Source organism: Lagenorhynchus albirostris, chromosome 8 (assembly GCF_949774975.1).
Source record: "Lagenorhynchus albirostris chromosome 8, mLagAlb1.1, whole genome shotgun sequence".
Lineage (NCBI taxonomy): Eukaryota > Metazoa > Chordata > Mammalia > Artiodactyla > Delphinidae > Lagenorhynchus > Lagenorhynchus albirostris.
This window is the reverse complement of record NC_083102.1, coordinates 54,472,264-54,498,164: the sequence shown is the minus strand read 5'-3', so window position 1 is coordinate 54,498,164 and position 25,901 is coordinate 54,472,264. Positions and strand designations below refer to the sequence as shown.

The following is a 25,901-nucleotide window of genomic DNA, read 5'->3' as shown; positions in this document are numbered from 1 at the left end:
TCTGCACTGTTCAATTTGGCAGCCACAAGCCACAGATGACTATTTAAATTTAAATTAATTAAAATTAAATAAGATAAAAATTCAGTTCCTCAATTGCACTAACCACAATTTTAAGTTACTCAATGGCCCCATATCGGACAGTGCAGATATAAAACATTCCTATCAATGCATAAAGATCTATTGGACAGTACTGCTCTATATCTTTCAAAGATCTGCTGCAGCTTCTAGAAATTCTAAAATTAAAGAAAAAGAACTGTGTAGTTTATACACTGGGAGAATTTATTCTTCGGATGAAGCATAGAGATTGGATTGAGAAAATCAGTGAATGTAGCTATAGAGAAGAGGGCTAGGTCAGGGATTACTCCAAAGGTTTGCTGGCTGGTAGGAGAAACAGCCTAAAATCACGATGGGTGGAAGATGTCCCCGTGGAAATGTGTTTCACTTCCTTGGGAAAAATAAGAGACATTAGAATTCTTTCAGCATTACAACCTAAACGTAAGAGACATGTAGCTGAATTCTAAGAAAGGAGAGTAAAGCCTGATTTGACTGCCAAATAAAATTAGAACTGTGGGTACAATTTAACCTTCAGTCAAGGGTGACAAGAAATGAGAGATAAATGGAAAAATCCCATTTGTATTCATCTTTATAAATATAATGAGGCATTTGGAGGCAAAGGCATGGAACCTGGTATAATCCTTAATTAAATAGCCTCCAAGGTAACTGGGCCAATTCATAAAAATTGTTGGCCATCCAAGTAGATGCCCAAAATGGCAGATGGGGCAGCCAATCAAACCATGGGGCAGCACTGATTTTTCTACTTGAGATAGCTTACTTGCTTTGCTAAAGGGGAAAAAAAAAAAAAAAATCAGTTGGTTATCTCACATATGTTATGGAGATCAGTAGCTGGCCTCTAACCTTCCCCCCCACCCTGAACATGCTGCCCTCTAGAGGCCACATGAATATACACATATGTAAAGATAACGTATAAATAAGGTTCAGTTACATCCAAATTAATAGGATATGATGATCCTATTAATAAAGATATGGTGAAAAAGAGGGGAGGTGGTTGATTATATCTATTGTCTGAAAGGCTTTAGGATAAAGATGAGAAACAATCAACATTTATAAGCCTCTAGTAAGCGTTACCTCTTCAGCTGACATAAATATGAGAAATCATAAATAGTTCTGTAGTCCTATAATTGAATTTATGATCAAATGTTTTCCATTGCAGGAAGAGTGGGAAATCACTTATGGGGAATTTGAATAATTTAAGGGAAGTTCTCTATTTGGCATTATGTTTGTATATCAGGTCTTGAGGGATTAAATTCAGCTGAGGACTAGATGAGAATTCACATACAGATATACAAAGATGCGCTGTATAATAATGCAGTGAGGGCCAGAATATTGATCTCTTCGTGTTAATATTTCTATTCATTTATATCTCATTTATGGTCTGGGTAATAACATGCACACACATATACACTCACTATGAGACTTCAACTGTAAACCACCACTTGATTTTTCTAATATCCCCAAAATGTTGAAATGATCTAAAAATGCTCTTTTAGGTAAGACAAAAAATAACTGATTTGCAGGATTGTATATGTGTGTGTTTAAGGCATTTTAATGTATTTTGTTGTTTTTGTCAAAGACAAAATAAAATCTATTGTTAAAGTCACTCCCATGACGAATATAACATGGGAGTGACTTTAACAATACAAAGTAACATGGGACTTGTGCCTTAGGGTATGGACTTGGCTCAGTGTCTGAAAGAAAAAAGCAGTTTCCTTTGGTGTCCCCTACCCACCTGCTTGTCAGTGATGATATGTGAACCAGAGTAAGGCTATGCTCCCAGCCTTTATTCTCTGTGATTCTAGAGATAAGTCATCTACCTTCCCCATTTAGGAGCCATAACCAACAAGGATAATTACCTTTAGTATCACGAATGAAACCCTCGGGGTCAAGTGGACACCCAAGCTCTATGCACCTGGTTTAGGCTTACCCATCAGTTCAGGTACAGAGTTCGTGTACATGTATGGCAAAGGTCTAAAAGATGCTTTGAACTTGGTAACAGTGTTTGTCTAAGGGCTTCTTTCAATTTAATTAGGAAAACTGTCTAATAGATGTGTTTCAAGACTTAGGGTAAACCACACTTTTACATGAATTATGTACAATGCTATTTGCTAACACATCACTCTTAGGAAGGAACTGCTGGAAGAGGAATCTTGTTTCTACACATGAAATATTTTTTAAAAATCATCTGGTGACCGAGAAATTCAGCGCATGCTCCTAGAAAGGTAGAAGGAATATTCCAGATGTTTGGGGGCCCTGTGTCACAGCGGTATTCATGTTCAAGGACAATTACTTATCTCAAAATGAATGAAATAGCTGGACTGGCAGGAGAGGGCAGGGCATGCCAAAAACCAGAAGGGGGATAAGCTAACATTCCTCACAATAATCCTGCCAAGGGTCTTAAAGACGGAAAATCTGGGCTCAGATTGGCTAGTGAGCTTCCTGAGTATTATATGGTTCAGTACTGGATCTGTGATTGGAACTTGGCCCCTATCATACCAAAGCTTATGTTACTTTCAGGTGTTTTCTTGCCATTTGTAGTAATAATGAGCTTTCTCAGGCATCTTTCCTCTTTTCTATTCTTTCTTGGTTTTTATCAACAATATTTATTGACCGTGTATTTTTACAGGGTCAGTAGGACCAGTGTCTATACAGCAGAAGTCAGATGCACTTGTCAACATGAATAGTTCATTAACTGTATCTTCACAATGAGTGGAAGTTGAGCCCCAGTTTTATAGAAAGTCTCCCCAAAGTATAAGGAGGACCCCCTGTCCCCACAAATGATTGGGCCCCTTATCCTATCCTAATTTTCATGAAAATCAACCAAGGTAAAGTGTGGAGTGGGTGACAGTGGATACAAAAGATGACATTGTTGTTCAAATCATCTCTCTCCAGTGACGACTTATGCTTGTCTTAATTCTGAGGCTGACAATTCACCAGATCCATAAACATTTTCTTAATCAAAAGGAAATGATAAAAATAAATGTTGAGGAAAGGGATCTCACAGCCAGTGTTATTTTAATAAATAAAGAGCAGTAAAAATTTCTGCATTTCTGTTCATGCTTCAGTTTTTTTAAATGTGGAAAATTTCAATGTCCGGAAGCTGAAGAGTTAACATATGTACCCAAGGGGCCCATGAGAGGCTTATTTATGAAATGGAGCTCCTCTTGGTAGCATCTTGTATGTGGTGAAGGGGAAGCTGAGACTTTTAGTATTTTCTGAGCAGAGTTAGGGGAGATCAAGGGGGCTGGGAACAACAGCAAAGAGGTGAATTCTTCAGGGAGTTGAAAAAGGGTAGACAGCTGTGTGTCTAACTCCTAGCAGTTCCCCGCGAAACGAGAGAGAGAGAGAGAGAGAGAGAGAGAGAGAGAGAGAGAGAGAGAACAGGAGGAGGAGAAAGGAATGGAGTCGCCTGAAATAGGCAGTGCCCCTCAAGAAGGAACACCATGGCTCTTGGAAGCGAGGGGGAGGGGAAGGCATGTCTGCTAGGTGTTCTCTGATACCTCCACTATTCCCTCCTCAGATTTATCTCTTACTGGGTCCTCCAGAGCTATTATCTTCTCAGAGTGTTTACATATAAAAGACAGAGGTGAGAAGCAAACACATCAAGCAAGATCCCCAGACACTTGAGTGCAAAATGCAAGGACTCTTGAGCATAGAATTTCCAAAGAATCGGACACCCACACTTGGATTACACTGTTGGGCACCTAAAATAAATGGATAGTTTACCTGTTGATCTACAGTTGTGCTGCCCAATTTGGTAGCCACCCACGCCGACTATTTACATTTAAATTAATTAAATTTAAATGAAATTTAAGATTCAGTTCCTAAGCCACATTTCTAGTGCTCAATAGCCACAGGGGGCTAGTGGCTGCTGCCCTGGGTGGTGAAGATACAGATTTTCATCAACAGAGAAGGTTCTGCTGGACAGCACTGATCTAGAGGGGGACATAAGTATCAAGCCAAACTTTTACCATCTCAGAGACATCAGCTTTCCTGAGAATAATCTCTTTGTTTCTCTCTACAGAGGTGGAAAATGATTTCTTCCTCATACATAATTTTGAGCGTAGCTAATGTGAACCAGGCAACGTGGAACCATCAGAATCAGGGGCCTATGCTTGTCACCTGATGGGCCAGAGATCAGGCAAAACGGGCTGTGTCTGACTGGATGAGGGCTGGGTTCACCCCCTCTGCTCTGCCTCACCCCATGCCTCCTCACTGAGTAGGAAACCCCACTACAACTCGTGAAAAGCAGAATGGCCCCAAAGATGTCCTCTCACCCATCCCTGAAGCCTGTGAATATGTTACTTTCCAAGGCAAAAGGGACTTGGCAGATGTAATTAAGGTTACAGATCTTAAAATAGAAAGGTGAACTTGGATTATAGAATTTAGAAGCAGAGAACTTTCTCCTACTGGAGGCAGAAGAGATGGGGCAGAAGGGGAAGAGAGAGACTCGAAGGATGAGAAACACTTGTTGAACTGATGCTGCTTTAAAGACGGAGGTGGCAGGGTGATATGGAATACACGTGGCCTTCAGGAGCTAGGGGAGGCTCTCAGCCGACAACCAGAAAGGAAACAGGACCTCAGCCCGACAGCCATAAGGAACTGAATTCTGCAAACTATCTGAATAAGCCTGTCAGCAGATTCCCCCAAGAGCCTCCAGACAGGGCCCAGGCTACCAATACCTTGATTTTGGCCTTGTCAGACCCAGATCAAAGAAACCAGCTAAGCCCATGTAGGCTCCTGCCCAATAGGAGATGATAAATTGTGGCAATTTGTTATGGCAGCCACAGAATACAAATGTACCATTTTATATTGTGGAGAAGAAGAGAACTTCCTCAGTTCACATGTCTAGCATCTGTTCTGGGGAACAGTCTGAGAAAACCTAATTCTATCGTCCTTCTTTCAGGGAAACGAGCAGCCCAGCTGCTCCTGGAAACTCTGTGCCGCTTCAGAAACATGGTTGGGTTTTATCCCTTAATGAGCTGGATAGCAGAAGGAAGGTTTTAGCTGCACCAGAAGTGTGTACTTTTGGATGAGGAGTCCAACACATAATCTGAAAGGATGAAAAACAATGGCTGTTGCCAACTCCCAAGCCTGGCACATACTGCCAATTAGTAAGCGAGAAGATGGATAGTTTCTGCCTATCAGAAGGGGAACAAAAAACTCATGCCTGAAAGATAGCAAACAGCATGGGGCCTGCCCTTGGCCATCACCAGGGGTTATTAATGTCAGCGAATTCTTTGCTACGAAAAGAAAAACATGGACAAGAAATCTGGCAATGACACAAAACGACAGAGCATAATTTCCTGGGGCAGTGGGAACTGTGTGGAATGGGCAACAGATCCCACTATCAGGGTCTGTGTGGGTGGCTGGCAGGCCTGTCATCTCCAGTACTTAGCTTGTCACAAACCTGCCTCTATCCCAATGGCACATTACCCAGCAATTACCTAGGACAGGCCCTAGTTGATGGTGTGGGTGGCCAGCCTGCTGCAAACACTGTTCCCCAGGAGAGAGGAAATCAGGTTTGTACTCTAGCCCAGCAATGAATGACGTCAGGTCCCAGAAGAGATCTCCCGACCCAAAGTCACAGTGAGAACAAAATAAAGTCAGGTAATGATAAGCCCACTTGAAGATCAGGGTTTTTTAAATGATATTTCTTTCACAAGATTCACTCTGGGGCATGCTCTCCACGTTGTAATTCTCAATAGCACTAATCATTCGACCTCAGCAGGTTTCTTATTTCAAGCTCTAAAATGGAGACAATAATATCTGCCCTGACTACCTCCCAAGATTGGTATAAAGATATGAAGATGTGACAACATATGTGAATCCTACAGAGCAGAAGGACATCCAATGGTTTACTACACCCCTGTCAAGCCAGGACTATGGATTAACAAGTATACGTCAGGCCTTTGACTAGGTACGTCTCGCGTGTTATCACATTTATGCTGTTGCTACTGTTAGTGATCAGGGTTAGAGCTCTGGCAGATTGTCCATCTCTCTCTTGGACAGCTTTCTCTTTGTCCTCCTGGCATCTGCGTCCAACCTGTGTCTCTGGACAGACCTTTATGCTGTCTTCTTTGACTCCCACCAAAGCCTGGAAAGCATCTCCTGTTTGAGGACCTCCTCTTTTTCCCCTTCAAGAATCCACTCTTCAATTTTCTAGAATTGCTCTCTGTTCAGTGGCAAGGGGTTTAATAGATCAGATAAACATCACACCTACCCAATGCTTTCAGTGACTGAACTAATGATTCATTCTTGTGAAACTGAATGACCCAAGAAATTACTCTGAACTGCGACTTTTAAGCAGGCAGGTGAGACTTAGGGGCTTCCAAACAATACCCTGTGTGGGTGTCCAAGGTCAGGACAAGAGACTGGCTTGGATCTGATTGTCCAAGTGTTGAAAACTATACTTTCAGGGGTGTGGTAAGGAGCTACACCCCACGTAGCCTCCCAATGCTGAACTCAAGTCCCCAGAGCTGGGCAGTCGACAACTGCAGCTCCAGCTCATCCTCTGAGTGAAAAGAAAGGCATTCCAAAATGTCTGCTTTACTGTCTGCTTTAGAGCTTGTCACCCTCATAAATCCACCCCTAAAAAAGTACATGGATGATGTAAAGAATAATTTCTTTGAAAATATGGTGAGAAGAAATCTTCAGGCACTAAATAAATTGAAACTGTTACTTTGAAGTAAACAGAATTATAACAAAAATGATCAACAATGAAAAAAACGTGAAACTGGAGAAAGAGGATTTAAAGATCTGGCTCAACTCAACGGCTCCTCCTAGCGTCAGTAACTGTACTTACCTTCCTCTAACATTTCTAAGCAACTGTAGAGAAACTGAAAGCTTGAACTTACTTTGCAATATATTATTACTTTACAAAATTTTTGATCAACCTAGAACAATAAGGCAGAGTAGGAAACAGGGCTTTTCTTTCTTGAGAAGGCACCTATTTAAATCTTAATGGAATGCAATCAGACATGACAAGAAAAATACAATAGAGAACCACCAATATTAGTATAGTGAAATTTATGTTATTTCTCTAAATATTATTTTAAATACATTATGCTTTATGCACATGTAGCATGACTTTCTAGCAAGTCATCTTTTTAAAAAATTAATTTATTTGTTTTTATTTTTGGCTGTGTTGGGTCTTCGTTGCTGCACACCGGTTTTCTCTAGTTGCGGCGAGCGGGCGCTACTCTTCTTTGCGGTGCGCGGGCTTCTCATTGCGGTGGTTTCTCTTGTTGGGGAACACGGGCTCTAGGCGCACAGCTTCAGTAGTTGTGGCACATGGGCTCAGTAGTTGTGGCTCGCGGGCTTAGTCACTGCACGGCATGTGGGATCTTTCCAGACCAGGGCTTGAACCCATGTTCCCTGCATTGGCAGGCAGATTCTCAACCACTGTGCCACCAGGGAAGCCCAAGTCATCTTTAAAATATGTTTTGGAAGTTAATCATCGAATTAGATAAAACATTCAAGGAAAGCTCAAGTACGCCAAGCTGGAAAACACTTCTAAAGCTCCTAAATTAAGGTTTGTGACCCTGCTGGTACCTTCCAATACATGCAGGCAAACGTCTTCTCTCTTTTTGCATTTCCATAAGGGTAGCCTCATTATAATGTCTCTGAATTTACTGCACATCTTAAAGTATCGTCTGTTTTTAATTCTTAGGAGCAATCCAGTTGGACTTGCTAACCAGAGGGCTTATAAGCAGAACTAGAGCACTGGGTGGAGGGGGCAGGACAAGCTGGCCTACACCTGTTCAAAGTCTACGGATGTGCTTTGCTTTATCAGCTATGACCTGTGTTTTCCAAATCTGTCTTCTGTGACTTGGTGGTTTATCCTTAGTTCTCTTTTTGCTACTTTCAAACCTCCAAAATTGTTCAGCTGCTAAAAAGTTCCAAAACAAGCAAATGCATTCCTGGAATCCTACCCTTAACTTTGCTGGAGAGCATACACTAAGGCTTCTTCTCCAGCCAAAATAATGAAAGATCTTTTAACTGGCTGAAATACTTGGTTGATTGCACATGCATGCCAATGTCAGACAACTATAAATAGAGAGATCAGGAAGAAAAATAGGGAGAGTCTTTATAACTCCAAGGAAATAAAATGGAATGTTTTGAAGGCCATCAGAAAGAACACATATTTATAAAATTAAGATTTGTCTCCCTTTAGTCTAAAATCCTCTTCAAGCAGGAGAGAACCCACATGGATCATGCACTTCCAGTAAGAGGAAATAAAAGGACCTTCTTTTCTTTTTGAATATGTATTTATTATTCTCAATCCTATAATTAAGACTTCTTTGTATTATCCTTTCGAGTTTAGATATCTGCTGGATCTTCTGATATTTTTCTCCTATCACTGCTTTGCTTCCCCAGAATACTAAAACATCCTTCAAAGGATAAAATTATGCCCCATGGTTACTGGTATAAATGAAGTCAGCAGGGAATTGCATGGGTGTTACTTAGGGCAGACTTGGTCCCGAAATAAACTGGGTCACTTGTTACAGCTGTTCAAAGAGACTTGAGGATTCATTTCGCAAGAAATTTTACTCTCGGGCTTCCCTGGCGGCACAGTGGTTAAGAATCAGCCTGCCAATGCAGGGGACACGGGTTCGAGCCCTGGTCGGGGAAGATGCCACATGCCGTGGAGCGACTAAGCCCATGCACCACGACTACTGAGCCTGCGCTCTAGAGCCCGCGAGCCACAACTACTGAAGCCCAAGCGCCTAGAGCCCATGCTCCGCAACAAGAGAAGCCACCGCAATGAGAAGCCCGCGCACCGCAATGAAGAGTAGCCCCCGATCGTCACAACTAGAGAAAGCCCGCGCGCAGCAACGAAGACCCAAAGCAGCCAAAAATAAATAAATAAAGTTATTAAAAAAAAAATTTTACTCTCTTAGGCAGGTTCATCTATCCACTAGCTTCAACAGCTGTGTTAATACATATTTTTAACATTGTTACTTAATTTTGAACAGCAATTTACATGTGTATATTAACCTGCCCATCTTATATTAACCTATCTAAATTGAATTCAAATTAGTCCTTGCAAATTAGTTCCCTTTATTTTGAACCTATTACTGCTGTACAAGAGAATTTACCGATCACTTTGGTTTCGTAATTGTGCTGTTGACAAACAGATTAGCTAGCAGTAGGAAGAAAGCTAGCACTTGCTTAATAGTCTTTAAATGCAATTCTTCCGAATCTAGACCCCACTCTGAAGTGAGAGTTGTTGAAATGTCAATGATGGTTACAAGGTCACAAGTCGGTCTGTAGGAAGAATCAATAATATAATTAATGTCTGAATTCTCACTTCTCCCTAAATTGCATTGGGTTAGAACTGGCTGGAGGCTATAGCTTCGCTTTAAGGGTTCAGTACAAAACAGATACTAGAAAGTCATATTTTTATAATATTTTTAGTGATGATTTTATTACTTAGCTTTTTCTGAAATAAATCCTTAAGGCAACAAAAGAATAAGACTTATGGGGACTTGAAAATAGCATGGTTCTAAACAAGTCATGTTTATAATTTTAAAACCTTACTTCAGGCTCAGCATTTAATATTTTCTTTAAAATATTTAATATTTTTAAAGAAATCGAAGGGTGGGACTCTCTTAAATGACTTTGAATTAATTCTCGGGTTTTTAAAAAGCATATGTGATGGTAGAAATTAAAAGAAAGATATTAAAATGTAATATTTCCTTCAGTATTTTACCTTGTTTTTGGTAGAAAAAAATATAAATCCTATGTTCACGGAAAATGCAAATAATAAATATCTCTGAAGTGATATCTTAAAGAGAAACCGTGTTCTTATTTTGTGAAAAATCATATTCTGATGAACTATCTGCCCTCAAAAGTAAAAGCGTATTTACTGAACCTAGCATCCTTTAAGAAAATTCAGAGATGGAGCACAATGCACACAGCTTTTAAAATTTCTAAAGCAGCAACACCAGAGGATCACACAGCCTGATTTTTGTCAATGAAGTTAACTACTTCTGTTGTGACACGAACAGTACCTCTCACAGAAAGGAAAGCATCAGGTCTTAGGCGGTCAGAATGAAGCAAAGCAACGCAAAGCTTGAATACTACTTCAGTTGTCTTTTTTTTTTGAAAGACATGAGATAACCTAGTTTCTCCTGATATAGAGTAATGTAAATGGACAAAAGCATCTTCTCTGAGAGGCATCCCACCAGTCACTTCCAATGGTTGAACAAGAAAGGCCATTCGTCTGGGCATACAGATGACAGGTGCTGAATACAAGTTGCGAAAATGAACAGCTGGAGTGGGCCAGGTGTAAATGCTGTTGGGGTCACATCCACAAGGGGACAGTGGACGAACTATCACTCAGCATCGTCTACAGACCTCCCCCTCCCCCATCCTGTCTTTTGTAGACTACTCTAAGTGGATAAAAATTGCCATTTATTTTTCTGGGTGATTTGGACATCATTCTAGTCCTGTCCCTCTGAAGGAAGGAAACAAGAGGGTTAGCTAAATTGGAGGCTATTCTCCACAAACGTCACTCTGCGTGGATTTGCCAGATTTTCCTGTTACTTCAGAGAAAGGGTTAGAGATTCAATGGCTTTGTCAAGAATTGTTTCATAAAGTGGTTAGTGGCACAAAACTTTTTGAGCAATTGTGAGAAATGTGTTTGATCATTTAACGAAGACAGGAACTGTTATATGTATATATTACCTGGTATATGAAAACACTTAATTAAAATGTGTTACCACTGATCAGTGAAGTTAGGGTGAAGGAGGATAAAAGGGTGAGGAACACATAGAGAATGTTCCCTCCCAGCCGACGGCATGCTTCCTGTGGGAGATTCTAGATATTAAGAACTGACCCTTCAAATGGAAAATACGAAGTCTTGTGTTAGACAAAAATAATTATACTGGTGTGTTCTTCTTAGTATGAATTTAATCAAAATAAACTGCCAAATCTTTCAAATAATCCATGGAAGATTTTAATGTATTCATTCCATGAGTTCCTCACAGTAAGCTATCTGCTGTTACCTACTGACAGCATTGATTAAAGGCATTTTTATTATCAAAAGTTTTTCTTAGGCTTCCCTGGTGGAGCAGTGGTTGAGAGTCCGCCTGCCGATGCAGGGGACACGGGTTCGTGCCCCGGTCCAGGAAGATCCCACATACCGCAGAGCGGCTATGCCCGTGAGCCACAGCCACGGAGCCTGTGTGTCCGGAGCCTGTGCTCCGCAACGGGAAAGGCCACAACAATGAGAGGACCACGTACAGCCAAAAAAAAAAAAAAAGTTTTTCTTATTTGTTCCATAATTGATGGCATCTAAAATTAAACATGGCATAACGGTAAAAAGGGAGACAATAACACTAAATTCCCCATAGACAAAATTTTGTTATGACAAATTATAGTTTACTTAATCAAAGCAGATCTAGTTACCTTTTCTCTAATATAATGCTTGAAATGTGATACAGTCAGAGTGACTCAATTACTCTGCTTCCCAACTTTCAATGATTTACTAGCAGTTTGGCTTGCTATAGAAGACCTCTGAATAACTTGAGACACCCAGATCTTCAGATGTCATCAAATTTAGAAACCAATAAATAAAGCTATTTCAACAAGGTCAGATGAGAGATTAAATAAACAGAGTCCATGTATTCCAAGTGATACGTGTGCTTAGCTTCCCAATAAGGCTCAGGGGAAAAATAGGTAAACTAAAAACATTTGAAAGATCAGTTTTATCTCGCTCAAAGGTTGTCACCAACATTATTTAGATTAGAAAGTCAGTTGATATATTGTACTTAAGAAATGCTATTTTGCTGATGCTAAAACATTTCTTGGAATCTAGTTAGAAGAAGAGTGAGCACAGTGAATTTCAGGATTAACAACTCTGGGAACCCAAATTCACAGAGTGTTGGCTCAGGTGGAACATGGGGGCTGGTACACAGTTAGGGCTTAATAACTGTTTAATGGTTAAACGAATGGATGAATAGACAACTGGGTGAACAAATGAAAGAATGTCATGACAAATTTATCAAGAGAGTTTTAAAAATTAAGAGAGAGAAAAAGAGAACGAGTATAAGCTGTATAAAAAAACTTACTTATTCCATGCTTGTCTGAGGTTTTTAGAGCTGTACAGGGTAAAGCGTTCTGAAATGAAAAAGAAAAATGATAAACAATCTTTGTTTCAAAAGTCTATATTGCCAGTATGTTAAAAAAAAACTTTTAAAAAGCTACTGTTCGATTTAGCCATAGCTATGCTAGACATGCTATGTCTTCACCTTAGATTAAACAAAAGAGTAAAACACGAAGAGCTAAACATTTTAAACAATGAAGCATTGTTTTCTTTTGTCTAGGGTGATTTGTTTCATAATTTGGTTTCCTAGTAATTATTTCTTAGAATAACTAAGTTTTAAATGGGTTGAAAAAAGAAATGCAAATTCCAAATATGCAAACTGTAGGTAGATTTATAGAAGAATATTGCCACATTGGTCCAGTGAAACCTGCTGTTTTTTCTATGAAGACATCTCTGACCAAACACAGTAGTGCTGGTTCTCCTTGCTTATACTATATGGCATTTACACATACTCAAAGCCAAACCACCAACGTCCTATAGTGTATACTTACATTTACCATTGAACAATCTTTATATTTTTAAAATGAAAACACAACATGTTTGTTTTACCAAGTTAGACAATAAAGTGGCATAGAATATACATTAATAATCTCTTCTCCTGCTCCCCATTTTTCACTCCTGATGATATAGCAATTGTTAATGGCTTTGTATGTCTCTTTCCACATATTTATGTTTATAAATACAAATCTATCCATATATACAAATATATATATATACTATTTTAATTTTTAAATGCATTGTACAATAAACATTCTCTGAAATTTTTTAGGCATCTAATAATATACAGTGAATAGTCCTTCGAATAAAATAATATGTAACAATTGTTTTAAATCTGTCTAATATTCCATAGGGTAGAAGTACATAAATTATTGGACCATTCTCCTACTGATGAAAATTTAGGTAGTTTCCAGCCCCTTTTTTTCTTAAAAACAATTTTTCAATAAATAATCCTTGCACATCTATGTCTATATACTGATGCTTTCTTTTCTGTCAAATAGATTCCCCAATATAGAACTGCCTGGCAAATGGTATGCATATTTCACATTTTAATAGCTGCTGACAGATTACTTTTCATTTTCCCACCAGCAATAAAAAAATAATGTCTCTTTTATATTATGCATCCCTGGGATGCAAGGATGGTTCAATATATGCAAATCAATAAATGTGATACATTATGTTAACAGAATGAAAGATAAAAATCACATGATCATCTCAATAGATGCAGAAAAAACATATGACAAAATTCAACATCCATTCATGATATAAACTCTCAATATTTTGGGTATAGATGGAACATACCTCAACACAATAAAGTCCATATATGACAAGCCCACAGCTAACATCATACTGGATGGTGAAAGGCAGAACTCTTAGTGGAAAAGACAAGGTGGCTACTCTCACCATTCCTGTTCAACACACTATTGGAAGTCCTAGTCAGAACAATCAAGCAAGAAATAAACAAAAAAAACCCAAACCCCAACCAACCAAACAAACAAAAAAAAACACATCTTAATTGGAAATGAAAAAGTAAAACTGTTGCTGTTTGCAGACATGATTTTTTTATATATAGAAGATCTTAATAAAGACTCCACCAAAAACTTGTTAGACCTAATCAACAAATTCAGGGAAGTTGCAGGACATAAATTCAATATACAAAAATCGGTTGCATTTCTATATACTAATAATGATTAATCTGAAAAGGAAATAATCCTATTTACAATACCATCAAAAAATATAAAATACCTAGGAATAAGTTCAGCAAAGTAGGTAAAAGATCTGTACACTGAAAACTGTAAGACATTGATGAAAGAAATTGAAGAAGACACAAATAAGTGGAAAGATAGTCCATACTCATCACTGGAAGAATTAATACATTGGTAAAATGTTCATACTACCCAAAGGCATCTATAGATTTAACTCAATCCCTATCAAGATTCCAATGGCATTTATTTTTTTACAGAAACAGAAAAAAGCAATCATAAAATTCATATGGAACCACAAAAGACCCTGAATAGCCAAGGCAATAATAAGAAGAACGAAGTTGGAGGTATTACACTTCCTGATTTCAAGCTATATCACAAAGCTATAGTAATATACATACTATGGTACATATATATGCCAGTATGATACTGGCATAAAAACAGACACATAGACTAATGGAACAGAATTGAGAGCCCAGAAATAAACTCATGCATATATATGGTCAACGTTTGACAAGGGAACCAAAATACTCAGTGGAGAAAAGATAGACTCTTTAATAAACGGTGCTGGGAAAATAATGATACTCACATGCAAAAGAATGAAACTGGACCTCTATCACTCACAAAACCTGGAAGAGGATTAAAGACTTACGTAAGACCTGAAACCACAGAAGAAAACCAGGAAAAATCTCTTTGACTTTCGTCTTCATAATGATTTTATGGATACAACACCCAAAACACAGGCAACAAAAGCAAAAATAAATAAGTGGAACTACATCAATCTAAAAAGCTTCTGCACAGCAAAAGAAACAATAAACAAAATGAACAGGCAAGGTACAGAATGGGAGAAAATATTTGCAAACCACATATCTGAAAAATAGCTAATATCTAAAATACAGAAGGGACTCATATAACTCATTAGCAAGAGAACAAATAATCCAATTAAAAAATGGGCAAAGGACCTGAAGAGACATTTTTCCAAGGAAGATATTCACATGTCCAAGTACATGAAAAGGTGCTTGATCTCACTAATCATCAGGGAAATGCAAATCAAAACCACAATAAGATATCATCTCACACCTGTTAGAATGGCTGTTATTGAAGGGATGAGATAACAAGTGCTTGTGAGAATGAGGAGAAAAGGGAACCCTTGGGCGCTGCTGGTGGGAACTTAAACTGGTACAGCCATTATGGAAAAGAGTATGGAGTTTTCTCAAAAAAAGTAAAACTAGAATTACCACATGACCCAGCAATTGGGTATATATCTGAAGGGAACTAAAGAGATTTCTGCACCCCTGTGTTCACTGCAGCATTATTTACAATAGCCAAGACATGGAAGCAACCTAAGTGTCCCCTGATGGATGAATGGATAAAGAAGATGTGGAGCATGTACACACCAGAATGTTACTCAGCCACAGAAAGGAAGGAAATTTTGCCACAACATGGATGGACCCTGAGGGCATTATGCTAAGAGAAATAAACCAGACAGAGAAAGACAGATACTGTATGGTCTCTCTTCTAGGTGGAATCTAAAGAATACTTAAACTCATAGAAGCAGAGGACAGGCAACAGAAGTGGTTGCCAGAGGTGGGGCATAGGGTTGGAGGTGGGGCAATAGGTGAAAGTAGTCAAAGGGTACAAACTGCCAGTAATAAGATGAATAAGTTCTGGGTATGTAATGTAAAGCATGGTGACTATAGTTAACAATACTGCACTGAATATTTGCAAGTTGCCAAGAGAGTAGATTTTAAAAGTTCTCACTCAAAAAAAAAAAAAAATTGAAACTATGTGAAGTAATGGATGTGTTAACTAAACTTATCGTGGCAATCATTTTGTAATATATACACATATAAAATCACTGTGCTGTACAACTTAGACTTACACAGTGCTTTATGTCAATTATAACTCAATAAAGCTGAGGGACAAGACAGTGTTCTAGCAAAATAAAACACGGAGGTATGATGTTGAGTGACTAGTGTGAGAGGGACACTTCAGGTTGGGTGATGAAGGAACATGAGTTGCAAATAAAAGTCAACCAACACAATAAACAAAGTTCCTACTGGAAATCTGGTTGGAGTTTCATTAAAATGTATATTTATCCGAAAAGGCTGATATAAAATCTTTGTACATAACAATATGTTGTGTCTTTCCATTTAGAAAGGATTTGTGTGTACATCCTCCAGTAAAATTAAATGATCTCCTTTTCATATTGATCTCATTTCTTCTTAATCATTTAATACTTAATAGGCTTAATTCTTCTTAGTATTAGTTGGTGCCTTTTGTTAGTGTTGTCTGCTTTGATTTATAAGCTTTTAAAGAAAAGAAAGTGATTTATATTGCTTTTGTTATGGTATGTTTCACGTATAAGAATACCATTAGATAAAAAGAACAAAAAGAAATTTAAGAACACACTCAGGTTCCTATCTCTAATTACAAAGTTTATTCAAAAGAAATCTCTGCAATGATTCATTCATTCAACTATTTACTGAGCAACTACTGTGAGCCAGGTACACCTCTTGGAGCTGAAGATACAGAGAAAGAACCAAACAGAAGACCTTCCTGCCTATAGGGAGCTCTCATTCCAGTAGGGCATGTGCAGGGCTAGAGTGAGCCTGGAGGATGGGGTGTCTGGAGCAGACAGACAGCCCAGGAGAGATGGGCAGAAGACCGGCTCACACAGACTTTGTGGCCTTTAAGATATAATTTAGAATTTTTTTTTTTTAAGGATCACTCTGGCTTCTGTTTGGAGAGTATACTACCAGGGGAAATAGTGTACATTAGCTGAAGAGCAGGCCTGATTACAAATATCCATTGTTCTACAGCTACAGGCAAAAGTGCTCACCAACAATTACGTATTTATTTGTTTCAAAAGAATGCCTAACATTTGAATTTATTCTCTACTAGATTGCATTATATAAGACCCAACATAATTCAGTCAGTTGGTGTAGAACAGAAATGTAAAGGCATATTCTAGGTTTGAGAATTAACTGACAAAGAAAGGAGAAATGGGAAGAATAGTTTTTTATAGAGGTTTAAGAAATTATTTTTATCTAAAAGTCTGGTATAAAAAGCAAGATATATTTTAAAAATAATTACATCAAATGTCCTTGTAAAACAAATTTGATCTCCTTAACTTTGTACTCCCCACAAAGCAATTTTAATAATTTGCTATGATTTCAGGGAAGAACAAGAATTCCATTACAGATAAAATTAATACAATCTTGGATTTACAAGTAAATTATTATTCTTAGCAATTAATGACTGCACATAAATATGAGTTCTAAGAATTGCCTCTATTTAGAGCTTGACAGGATATGCTAATAGAAATTTTTTTTTCAGAAATACAATATGTCAGTTTTAGCTACGCATAAAAGAGCCAAAATTGATAGAGAAACATGCCATATGAAAATAGAAAAAATAAGGAAGAACAAAGTCTTCCTACCTTTACCTTCTGTCACTACTCACATAAACTCTTAATTCTTTTAGCAGATGTCACCTGGGCACCTGCTTGTATGCCAGGCACTGCACTGGGCGATGGGCACACAAAAATGAGGACGTCCCGGTTACAGTTCAGTGGCCCAGAAATGTAACTACAGAATTACCAACACGGGGTGAAAATGCTACAATGTGGATATGGACGCAGTCCCCTGGAAGCACAGAGGCAGAGCCACTAACCCCATCTGTTTTCTTTTCCAAATGAAGACAGGATAAACTCAAATATCTGAAGCTGGCTCCAGTAACACACAGGACCTGATCTCTTGTATACAACATCTTTCAGATCTTAACTGTCCAAGTACACAATTTCAAATGGAGCCATTTCTAACATTTTCTGCAATGAGCATGCGTAACGTTTATAATTAGATTTTTTAAATTCTATTTTTAAAACGATTTCCATCATGAGTAAAAGCAATGTTCCATTAGAATGTAAGCAACCTAATTTCACTAGGTAAGTTTTGGAAACAAAAAGGTGCTTAAATTAGTGCCCCAAAACAGTAACAGGTGTATTTAATAAAATAGTCAACTGCTTATGAATAATTTTAACAGATTATTCGAGTATTTGATTAGGAGTGTTTTATACTGTTCTCCTCCAGTTAGGTTTATTTTGTCACTATTTTAATTTCAGCTTTCTCTTTCCAATTATGTTTAAACTAGAAGTTTAGAATGCCGTGATTTAAAGCATAGACTAACTCACAGCATAACAGAAGTGCAATTAATTTAAACCTGCAGGCTGATTTTCCCCTTCTCCTCTTATTGCAGGGACACTGCAGAGGATGGTCGCACACAGTGGGCGGCCAGGGAGGAGAGCTGGTAGAGAAGAAGAAATCACTAACTCTGTAACATGGTGGGGCCGGGGACAGAGGCTGGAAGGGTTTTGCTCGAACTGCCATGCTTATACACAGCAATTCGTTGAGATTCCACAGGAAAACACTGGAGAACAATGCTATATATTCTAAAGTTTCCTAGCTTAAAAGAGCTAAACCTGAAATGGCTTGAGGCAGTGTGAAAACAGATAAAACCTAAATTGGAATTTACTCATTTGCTTATATATATGTACTGTATACTCTAGGAAAGTAACTTTAATTTTTAATACCCTTATCCCCTTCTCACCAATGTTTTTTGGATCTTATAAGATACTGCTGTGTTTTTAACGTCAATAACAAGGAAACATATGAGTAAGTAGTCAAATCAAGCAATCAATTAAAACCCCCAAGTACTGGATTGGCCAAGAAGTTTGTTCGGGTTTTTCTGTAACATCTTACGGAAAAAAACAAACGAACTTTTTGCCTAACCCAATATGTTCAAAGGACTTGAAAGGCTAAAGCAGGATTTGTAAGAACACTTTTCTTTCTTTTTTTAGGGGGGAGGGGTGCATGGAAAGGAGGGGTGGCAACAGAGACAAGATCTTTAAAAGTCTCAAACTTGTAAAGCAACTATACTCTAATAAAAATTTTTTTAAAAGTCTCAAACTTTAGTACACCTTTTACAAATGGATTTAATAGCATCTGATTTTTAAATAATATCATGGAATAACTATAAGTCAATACAAAAATGAGTAATGTCCAGGGACTTCCCTGGTGGTGCAGTGGTTAAGAACCCGCCTGCCAATGCAGGGACATGGGTTCCAGCCCTGGTCTGGGAAGATCCCACATGCCGTGGAGCAACTAAGCCCGTGAGCCACAACTACTGAGCCTAAGTGCCTCAGCTACTGAAGCCCATGCGCCTAGAGCTTCTCTTGTGCTTTGCAACAAGAAAAGCCACCACAGTGAGAAGCGCGTGCACTGCAGCGAAGAGTAGCCCCGGCTTGCCACAACTAGAGAAAGCCCACGCACAGCAACGAAGACCCAACACAGCCAAAAAATAAATTAAAAGAAAGAGTAATGTCCAAAATGCCACAGTAAATGTTTGATTATTTTATAATGAACACCTCTAAACTATATATTCAACTACTCACTATTTAAATTCTTTAGGATTATTTTGCATTTTAACAAATGCATTTACTCTTTTCTCCTGAGTTTGTAAGAAAGTAGTAATGACTTAAGTCAAGAGCTGTGACCAGACTATCATCTGGTGGAGGTGTTGAACCTGAAGCCTTTCTCAGGATTGCTTCAGTGGAGGGAAAAGAGTCCGGTCCTTTATGAGGATGAACAATAAACACAGTCACGAATCACTCTGGTGATGCTTCCAACAATCACTTTAGTTACTTGTTTATGTAACAGATAATAGCCTTCAATCTTTTAAGGTTAGAAGACATGAGTATTCATTCATTCTCTCACTCATTCTACAAATATTTCTTGTGTGCCTGTTTGCCAGGCACTGTGGACCCAGCAGTGCACAAAACGTACAAGGTCATCTGTAGCCTACAATGAATCATGGGATCCAATACTAAGGGGCCAGCAATGGAAGAAAATCTATTTACAAGTATTCACAAGAATTTTTATGCAAATGTGACTTTCTTATGGTTATAAGGAAAACCAAGCCAGCAGTCAACATTTCAGCTGATATTCTGACCAAGACATAGAAAAGGTGGATTTAAACCATCTATGGTTCTCAGACCAGAGTAAAGCAGAATTCATGCACAGTAGACGACAGTTTATCCCAAACAGAGAGGGCTAGACTTGTTCCAAAATATGGGGATTTTAGATATGTCAATTCCAAAAAAGCATAGGGATCCAAACAGGCATTTTAGAAATAAGATGTATGTCTGCACAACTGTAATTCACAGCTTTAAAACTCTTGCTGTCCCTCATATATATAACGGCTGTGATTTCACACAGCTCCAGCGTTACCAGCGAGAGGCTCTGACGTGACATGCTAACATGTAACAGAATCTCACTGACCTGTTGCTGTCACCCAGAGGGGTTTCCTTAAAATGCTGAGTAGTCATCTTCAGTCCTGAAAATAGGAGACTGCAGCATCCTGCCCTGCCCTGGCTGCAGCAAATCATCCTTCGATTACCAACGGTGTGTGTTTTAAAATGAGCAATCTCTGAGCAACTTCTAGAAACAAACGTCTACTCTGTACGTTAAACGTTCTTACTTCCTATGGCATTTGGTTTTTCCAACAGACATACAAATGGGTTTGTGAGCGCATATTCCCAGCTGAGGTCTTCAAACCAACCACACCTTTCTCAACCTAAAAGTCATGGAACACTTCTCTTTTGGTAAGATGTTTTTCTTTAGAGAAGTAAAGTTTAATCAGTTAGGTATTTATCACAGTCTAAAGTGTACTATTCACAAATGAGACTGAATCTTTACGGCTCCCAGAAAAGAAAGGAGAAGAATGATTTTGTGTCTCACTCTCCATGCATCCCGACCCATCCCTCCATCCAAACTCTCCACAGGGAGAAAGAGATCAGGAAGACAGCACTCAGCACCTTCTAGGGGAAATGTGAGCAATCAGGTAGTCTGACCACTTCATTCTACAAATGACTAAGCTAAGGTTAGAAAGGTTGAGTTGACGAGCCCATGATCCAGGCTAGTGGCAGAGGCTGAATCAGGACTCTATTCCCGGTTTATCACTTGTTACCAAAAAGCTGGGTTACCCAAGCTCTTTGGTAACAGTTCTTTCAGTACCTTGAAAATGATCTGTATCTTCATTTATGCTGATTTCCACTCATAGGTTGAAACTCTAATTCTTTTCTTAGATATGATTGTAACCAAATCACACAAATTGGACACTATACAAGGATTTTAATCCTCTTGGGGTGGGAGGGAGCATAATTACTGAAGAAGTGTTTGTTTGGTGACTGGCATTCTATATCAACTTTGGCGCGATGAGGTGTGGATAACTCCCAAACTGAATTTTTCAAAATTGCAAGAGTAGAAGTAATGAAACCAGTATACCTAAGGATTTTTTTGTTTTTGCTTTTGTTTTCAATAAAGCTGCAATCAGAAGAACTTCATTTCTCTTTGAAAATTTAATCTCACTACATTTTCTCTGGCATTTTCTGGACACTGTTAGTCTCCATCATTTGTGATGCCCTCTAGTGAAAATAAATGGGAAATTCTTCAAGCAGATACAGAGAAAGTCAGTACAGATAGTCCCTGCTTTGCACTGAAATGAATTTCTACAATTTATAAAGATATCTCCCCCCATAGGTCTGCCCACTGGGGAAGAGCTGAATTATTATTTTACATTTTTCAGTAATTATCATGATTTTTGGCCATTTAAAATTTTTATTTTATAGCGTTGGCTATATGTATGACTTTTTGCATATCAAATCCTTGGTCGGTTATGGACCTGTTGGGAAAAACCTATGCCCCATGTCCATGGCATCACTGTTAACTGGTGTGAGAATAATTTCCCCTGAGCCAGGACTTGCTATTACAGACCATTCTCAGCCCAGAGCTGTGGGCAGAAACTACCAATCAAGAGGAGTTCACACTTGAGATGAAGCCCCTTACCATCTCTGAAATAGGTCTGTGACTTTTTGTAGACAGTAGGTCCCTTTGCAAACAAAACATCAATTTCCTCCCCCGCTCAAAAACCCTCCATTGATTCCTTTCGCACTTCAAATAAAATCCTAGCTCTTCACCTTGACGTTCAGTGACCCACCCCTGCTGCTCTGTCCGTGGCCAGCTTCTCCAGCCACACTGATTTGTAATTTGTCTACTATTTGTCTCCCCTCTAGCACGGAAGCCCCATAAGCAACGGCTTTATCTGCTTTGTTCACGACTGTGTCTTCAGCATCTACAATGCTGCCTGCCACCTAGCGAGTACTTATTAAGAATCTGAGCTCATGAGAGTATCTGGCGCATGGTTCCTGCTGCTTGAAACGTGGCCACTCAACTCCAGCATTTTCTCCCCTGCTCTCAGCCAGCAGTGACCCCCAGCATGATTGCCACAATCAGAAAGTATGAAAGTCAAGACAGCCTGACCTTCTTGTCACACTTAACGTTGTTTTAACTTCCTCTGCTCTATAAAGTTCACTTATTTTATAAATTTACTAATTAACTGGCTTTTTCACTATGTGACCAGAGTGGTATTTACTGGTAGGATGAAGAACGGCAGAGTTGAAGAAGGTGGTGGTTGATGCTTGAGGGAGAGAGCTCTAAATGTCCTGAGCCTTGGGACAGGCAGACCCATAAGGTTTTTAGCAATAAAATCTGAGATAAGGGCCATATATTTGCAGATTAATTTTTCAAGTCGATTTTTATAACCATCACATAGTTTTACCCTTGTACATTCAGATGTTACCCATGACCATTACATTTGCTATCAATCGCTCAAAAAAAAAAAAAGACATATAAAAAGATTCTTGAGGTAAAGCATAAAGTGGGAAAGAAAACACCGGGCAGAGGACACAGTATAAATGGTACAAAATATTACTTTGTATGTTACATGCCCCTAACAGTTTAAAAGCACTTTTATACCAATTACACAGCCAGCTCAAATCTTCTTAAAAATAGGTAAAGTATAAGTATGTAAAATGTAATGAAGAGGACGTAAAAATGGATTATCTCATTTAACGTCCATAGGAGTTCCATGAGCTGGAGGGAGCAGACGGGATGCTTCTGGAAGAGGAAGGAAGATGGCCCTGCATGTCCACAGGTGTCTCCTGACAGCAGGCGTGGTCTGTGCAGGGCAACATCATGGCACGAAACCACCCTCCTCTCAACCGCCCTGCACTGAATATCCCACCAAACAATTTCTACTGCTTCTGCAGTTTTTCTATCACCTTCTAACAGACTAGGGGAAGTCCAGAGTGTGAACAAAGGCTACAGGTTCAGATCTCCTCTGGTGTGCAAATCATGGAACTGGGCAATTCCCATAAAATGTACCAAGGACTGTACATTTAAAACTAAACACCCACAGACGGTGTTTGGAGTGGACAATTTATTGGAAGCACAAGTTTTAAAGAAGATACCCATATTTAGCAGGTGGAGGGTGGGTTCTGGTACCTACAAGAAGATATATAGAGATCTTTTCCAAGATGCCACCAGGCAGGGCTGAGAAGAGGCTGACAATTCTCCCTCATCATACTCCTATGTTTGCAGACGGGGAAGCTCTCTCAAAGAGACTGGCAGGCATCCGTAAGAATGGCAGGCCAGGGACTGCAGGCCTGGGTTTGCGTTTGGGCTCCGCTACATACTGCAGATGTGGCCTTGGACAAGCCACACAATCTCTCCAAGCCTCAGTCTCCCAGTTTCCTTGTCCATAAATTGGGATAACAGTATTAGGACAATAACATTATAATAACTCAGGAGTTATTCTAAATACCAACTGAGATAATATGTTGAAATGCTTTGTAAATAATAAAATACAACATAAAACGTAAGGTGTTATCATCATGGTATTCTGTTTCTTTTTAATTAAAAAAATTTTTTTTTTAATTCTTTTGGCTGCGTTGGGTCTTTGTTGCTGTGCGTGGACTTTCTCTAGCTGCGGCAAGCGGGGGCTACTCTTAGTTGTGGTGTGTGGGCTTCTCATTGTGGTGGCTTCTCTTGTTGTGGAGCATGGGCTCTAGGGCACGTGGGCTTCAGCAGTTGTGGCACATGGGTTCAGTAGTTGTGGCTCGTGGGTTCAGCAGTTGTGGCTCACGGGCCCTAGAGCGCAGGCTCAGTAGTTGTGGCGCATGGGCTTAGTTGCTCCGCAGCATGTGAGATCTTCCTGGACCAGGGCTCGAGCCCATGTCCCCTGCATTGTCAGGTGGATTCTTAACCACTGTGCCACCAGGGAAGTCCCATCATGGTATTCTGAAAAAATTTACATCTTCCCTCTGGAATTAAGAAGTCTGAATCTACTTAGTTTGGGGGCCTCAGTTAGGCCTGTGAATAGCTGGAATTGAGGAGAAGTTTTTTACCTCATTACAGAGTCTGAGTACAACTACGTCCATATTTATATGTTGCCTTCAAGATCAGTGTGTCTGTGAGCTTAGTTTGGGGCACAGAATGTTTAAAATACTCCCTTTTTGCAATTTGCCTCCAACGGCAAATTTGTTGCTAGAAATTCTGACTTTAACAAACTTTCCTTAATCAAACTGCTTTTTGGATTAGATAACTTTCTCTTCAGAATAATATAATCACTTTAGAAATACTCTGTTCCCTTGCTTGATTTGGGAAAAATAGAATTATTTCAGTCTAAATTTCATTACTTTTAATTGCTTCCTGTCTAGCAACATTTTTCTCTCCCTGAATTTTACAGTGCCTTCCTTTTCTGAACTCCTGAATAACAACTGGTCATTAAATAGTTGTTGAATGCCCCTTTTGTTGGAAGCACTTAAGAGATGAAAAAAGTTTCATACATGGACTCCACATGTTATTTTGGGGCCAAAGTATTTCATACAAAGTGATGTTTATGGGTCCATGTTTTACTAAGTACAGAGCTCAGATCCTTCCTACTTTTTTGCTACTTTCTTGATAGACTAATTGTCAGTAAACTGTTCATTAGAAGAAGGTCAACGAGAAATTGTAATACAGATGCAGTAGCATGGTCATCCATGATTCATGCTGCAAAAAAAGGGCACTGAAGTGAAACCCAGGGAGACCTCCTGGGATCTACTTTCATCTCTGACACTGACTTTGGGGAAGTCCTTTAACATCTCTGACCTCAGGTTCCTAGCCTTACAAAGGACTGAGCAGGGCTATATGCCCCCTGGAACTTCTTCCGGCTCTAATGTTCAATTTGCTTAAATAGTTACCGCACAACCGAAACACCGCTCTTACTCCCAGCTCAAGCAGCCCAACCGTTTTCCTTGACAGTAGGAAACTGCAAAATCTTCTCAGAATTCTCAGTCCCTCACCCTGATTCTACTAGTCTGGAGAACCTCAAATGCCTACCTATATTCTGCCCTGATCTGGGGCTACCACAATTCTACAAATCCCAAACAACCCCTCCAATACATACCCAAGATGTGTTTTTAAAAAATATTAAAGCTAAGTCTGTCTTATAACAAAGAATTCCAAGCACCACTTCACCAGAGGTGTATGAGCCATGTGGCCTCTGTTGACATAAAGTAGCCGAGGGCAAAGCAGGCAGGGCAAAGTGGTCCTGGGAGTCACACAGGGAAGGCTCTTCCCATCCCAGAAGGAAATGGAGCAGAGGGCATTACGCAAAAGCATCCCAGTAGTGAGTCATGAAACAAGTGAAAGGGAAAATGTAGTAATTTTGCAGTAGACTCTTACTTTCTGATAGAGAATGGGGTTTGGCCTGTGATGAATCTCATCGAAGGTGACAGAATTACTGAAGTGCTAAGAATACCACGGTGTCACCTTTCACCTCCGAGGCTGGCCCACAGCAAGCATCCTGAGGATAGAGATAGAAGGAGACACTCTAGTATGAGAGGTGGGGAGAAGGGGGAAAGAGGGGGAAGGAAGGACAGAGAGGGACTAGAGAGGGGGAGAGGGAGAGAGGGAGAGACCCCTAATTTTGAGACCATAAACCACAGAAACTGAGGGTGAGGAAAAAGAAGTGAGAAGGCAATCAGGTTCAAAGAAGACACAGACCCATTTCCCACTTCTTTTGAGAGAAATTTAAATAGAAGTCAATGATGGGGAAGTGGCAGCTCCCAAGGT

General features: G+C 39.3%; 1 protein-coding gene across 1 annotated transcript in view; it reads right to left on the bottom strand.

Annotated features, from left to right (window-relative positions):
* Positions 1–25,901, bottom strand: part of CDK14 (cyclin dependent kinase 14) — a 581,983-nt gene that overhangs the window by 102,115 nt on the left and 453,967 nt on the right. Inside the window, exon 12 of the mRNA XM_060157002.1 lies at positions 12,153–12,201. Coding sequence (XP_060012985.1) covers positions 12,153–12,201 — 49 coding nt within the window. The remainder of the gene's footprint in view (positions 1–12,152; positions 12,202–25,901) is intronic.